Genomic DNA, 2,261 nt, shown 5'->3' with positions numbered 1-2,261 from the left:
GTGTGAGTAAATGTATAATTAATATTAGTGTGTCTGAAAGTGGTGAGCGAAATGCAAGCATTCTTTTTACTGAGTCTCACGTCTTGTAGCATCATCGTCTTTTCAACGGTGCGGTGATTACAGTCAAATGTTGTTCGCCCATGTAACTGCGTTGATGATTTTATCAAGAGTAAAATCCAGTAACTGGATCTATTACCTTCTTAGATAGGAATTCCTAAGGATCTCACCTGCTATACGAGCCTTTTTTATTCTTGGAAAATAGCTATGCCATCACTTTTGTTGGAGAAGTATCCCCAAAGCATTATCGAACTGCATATAAGAAACATACAACAAAACAGCGACAACAAAACAGCTTTAAAATACCTTACGGTTCGTTTATTAAGCGAGATCACTGTCACACGGAAGCCCTAATAAATATTGGTAACAGTTTTTAAATAAACTTGAACATTAGCAATATACTGGCGGAAAGTTTTAGTATTTATGTTACAGTTTGTAATTGAATTTATTACGAAATAACTCATTAGTTATTGCACTCTGTAGTATGTGTTGCTTAGCCCGCCCTGGGGTGAAGCTGAGTTAGGAACGGCGGTGTTGCCAGTAGTTTTGACAGCTGCATCAGCTGCTGCTGCGGCAGCATCTTCTTCAGCTGCTCTGGCAATTTGTTCAATGACGAACTGTGGAATTGGGTGAGGGAATTCTGGAGCCACAGGAAGGGCACTGGATTCGGGCTGGTATCCGCCTTCGTCAGCTATATACTTCACTTCTATTAAGGTTCCATCAGGGGCTGTGTAGCTGTAAAGAAGGATTGTTTGCACGTTCAAGATGTTAAGTTATTCTTAAAGTTTAACCGTCAATAAACTAATTTATTTACCAATAGATTATTATCTGTCCTTACAAGATTACAAGTCTGCAGATAATAACTAAACTCACTTATGGTTATCAGTTCCTTCTGACACCCGGCCTAGAGCAAAAGATGGACCAATATTAGTGATTCCTTCTCAATATATCTTCACAAAGTAGAAAATGTTGAGTTTATGTACTGGAGATGTTATAAAGACCAAGGTGGTCAAAGACAATTGAATAAATACGCTTAAGGTTTTATTCATATCATAACCTCCAATTAAGAGTAAAAGCAGACTATATATGGCGGTCAGCTTAAGACACAGTTTATCATTTCATTAGAATGATAATATTGACAACAGAAGCAGTTCAGAATATGCTAAAGAAACGAATGGAGCATCACTTACGAGTAGAGACCGGCTTGGGTCACAGACTTGTCCACTCCAGAAGGAGAGCCGGACGCCAAGACTTTGATGCCGTTTTCTGTCTCGTAGTTCACACTGAAACTTCCGTCTTCATTGAAAATCTTCTCATCCTTGATGATGCCCACGGGCCCTTTGGGCTTGCTTTCTGGGGAACTGGCTTTCGGGGTATCGCCTAGGGCGGGAGGAGTATTTGATTTAGGGGGAATGTAAGTAGGAGGTGGTGGGGGAGGAGCAGTAGTTGGTTTCGGTGGAATGTGTTGGGGGTGGTGGGGGGGGAGGAGGAGGAGGAGGTGGAGGTGGAGGTGGGGAGGAGGTGGAGGTGGTGGAGGAGGAGGTGGAGGTGGAGGAGGTGGGGAGGTGGGGGAGGAGGTGGGGGAGGTGGACCGTGGGTAGGATGAGGTGGGGGGGGAGGAGGAGGTGGAGGTGGAGGAGGTGGGGGGAGGTGGACCGTACGTAGGATGAGGTGGGGGAGGAGGAGGTGGAGGTGGAGGTGGAGGAGGTGGGGGAGGTGGAGGAGGAGGTGGAGGTGGAGGAGGTGGGGGAGGTGGACCGTACGTAGGAGGAGGTGGGGGAGGAGGAGGAGGTGGAGGTGGAGGTGGAGGAGGTGGGGAGGTGGAGGAGGAGGTGGAGGTGGAGGAGGTGGGGGGAGGTGGACCGTACGTAGGATGAGGTGGGGAGGAGGAGGTGGAGGTGGAGGTGGTGGGGAGGTGGAGGTGGGGGAGGTGGAGGAGGAGGAGTGGTAGTTGGTTTAGGTGGAATGTATGTAGGAGGAGGTGGGGAGGAGGAGGTGGAGGTGGAGGTGGAGGAGGTGGGGAGGTGGAGGAGGGGAGGTGGAGGTGGAGGAGGTGGGTTTAGGTGGAATGTACGTAGGATGAGGTGGGGAGGTGGAGGAGGAGGAGGAGGAGGTGGAGGTGGGGGGGAGGAGGAGGAGGAGGAGGAGGAGGGGGGGAGGTGGAGGAGGAGGTTTTGGGGTGATGTAAACAGGGGGTAGGGGTG

General features: G+C 49.0%; 1 protein-coding gene across 1 annotated transcript; it reads right to left on the bottom strand.

Annotated features, from left to right (window-relative positions):
• Nucleotides 1–360: 360 nt before the first annotated feature.
• LOC136829604 (cuticle protein AM1199-like) lies at nt 361–1,600 on the bottom strand (the record flags this gene model as incomplete). Its single annotated transcript, XM_067088450.1, has 2 exons — nt 361–792; nt 1,248–1,600. Coding segments are annotated over 2 exons (621 nt in total), but the record flags the coding sequence as incomplete, so codon positions are not given.
• Between the last annotated feature and the right edge of the window lie 661 nt (nt 1,601–2,261).

Source organism: Macrobrachium rosenbergii, chromosome 44 (assembly GCF_040412425.1).
Source record: "Macrobrachium rosenbergii isolate ZJJX-2024 chromosome 44, ASM4041242v1, whole genome shotgun sequence".
NCBI lineage: Eukaryota > Metazoa > Arthropoda > Malacostraca > Decapoda > Palaemonidae > Macrobrachium > Macrobrachium rosenbergii.
This window is presented reverse-complemented; position numbering and strand designations above follow the sequence as displayed.